Genomic DNA, 1,540 nt, shown 5'->3' with positions numbered 1-1,540 from the left:
GGGCCTCTGGCGGAGGAGTCAAGGCCAGGGTCTTGCGGGGCTGTGCCCAGACCCCCTCGGGGCTCACTGCACCCACCAACTCCAAATCTGCCCTCTCTCTCTCTCTCTCTCTCACCACAGAGGTGCCCTTCCCCCCGAGTTGAATTTCTGTCTTGTCCTGGGTCCCCCCTCCCCCCGCTTCCGGTGGGTCCGATGTCCTCGACCGGGAGGGCCTGTCTCATGGGCGCCGGGTGGAGCCCGAGGGTGGGCACCCAGGTCTCAGCACTGCAGCCCCGGTACCACCCTCAGCCTGTGCCCAGATGTGGGACTGAGGCCCTGGCAGCAGGGTAACCACGAGTGCTCGCACCTCACCTCGGAGCTGCACCAGCACTGGTGCAGGGAGCTGGCGGATTGGACTCCACTGCCTTACACCCTCGTGCCTCTCGGTCCCGCCCAGTCCACGGCCTGCCTGTCCTCTGACCCAGGGCTCCGCCCTGCTTTCCGCGGGAGCACACACCTGGCCCGAAAGGAGGCAGGCATCCCCCCTAGAGTTTCTGCCGAGCCCCTGGGAGGCCTGGGCTGACTCTCCCTGCGAAGTTCAGTTCCTGCTTAGGACGGAGGGGGTCGCCCAGGAGGGCTGGGCTGGCGCAGTTGAGGCTGCCTGTGTGCCACGAGGCCCCGCCCTTTCTGGGGCCCGATCAGTGTGAACAGGGTCAGGGCTGAGTGTGAACAGGGTCAGGGCTCAGGGTGTGACCAGGGTCAGGGCTCAGAGTGTGCCCAGGGTCAGGGCTCAGGGTGTGACCAGGGTCAAGGCTCAGCGTGTGACCAGGGTCAGGGCTCAGTGTGACCAGGGTCAGGGCTCAGCGTGACCAGGGTCAGGGCTCAGAGTGTGCCCAGGGTCAGGGCTCAGGGTGTGACCAGGGTCAAGGCTCAGCGTGTGACCAGGGTCAGGGCTCAGTGTGACCAGGGTCAGGGCTCAGCGTGACCAGGGTCAGGGCTCAGAGTGTGCCCAGGGTCAGGGCTCAGGGTGTGACCAGGGTCAAGGCTCAGCGTGTGACCAGGGTCAGGGCTCAGTGTGACCAGGGTCAGGGCTCAGCGTGACCAGGGTCAGGGCTCAGAGTGTGCCCAGGGTCAGGGCTCAGGGTGTGACCAGGGTCAAGGCTCAGCGTGTGACCAGGGTCAGGGCTCAGTGTGACCAGGGTCAGGGCTCAGCGTGACCAGGGTCAGGGCTCAGAGTGTGCCCAGGGTCAGGGCTCAGGGTGTGACCAGGGTCAAGGCTCAGCGTGTGACCAGGGTCAGGGCTCAGTGTGACCAGGGTCAGGGCTCAGCGTGACCAGGGTCAGGGCTCAGAGTGTGCCCAGGGTCAGGGCTCAGGGTGTGACCAGGGTCAAGGCTCAGCGTGTGACCAGGGTCAGGGCTCAGTGTGACCAGGGTCAGGGCTCAGCGTGACCAGGGTCAGGGCTCAGAGTGTGACCGGGGTCAGGGCTCAGTGTGTGACCGGGGTCAGGGCTGAGTGTGACCGGGGTCAGGGCCCAGTGTGTGACCGGGGTCAGGGCCGAGT

General features: G+C 66.4%; 1 protein-coding gene across 1 annotated transcript in view; it reads right to left on the bottom strand.

Moving 5' to 3' along the window:
* Positions 1 to 217: 217 nt before the first annotated feature.
* LYNX1 (Ly6/neurotoxin 1) overlaps positions 218 to 1,540 on the bottom strand; it is a 4,526-nt gene continuing 3,203 nt past the window's right edge. Inside the window, exon 4 of the mRNA XM_015571386.1 lies at positions 218 to 289. Coding sequence (XP_015426872.1) covers positions 218 to 289 — 72 coding nt within the window. The remainder of the gene's footprint in view (positions 290 to 1,540) is intronic.

Source organism: Myotis davidii, unplaced genomic scaffold, assembly GCF_000327345.1.
Source record: "Myotis davidii unplaced genomic scaffold, ASM32734v1 scaffold1509, whole genome shotgun sequence".
Classification (NCBI taxonomy): Eukaryota; Metazoa; Chordata; class Mammalia; order Chiroptera; family Vespertilionidae; genus Myotis; species Myotis davidii.
This window is presented reverse-complemented; position numbering and strand designations above follow the sequence as displayed.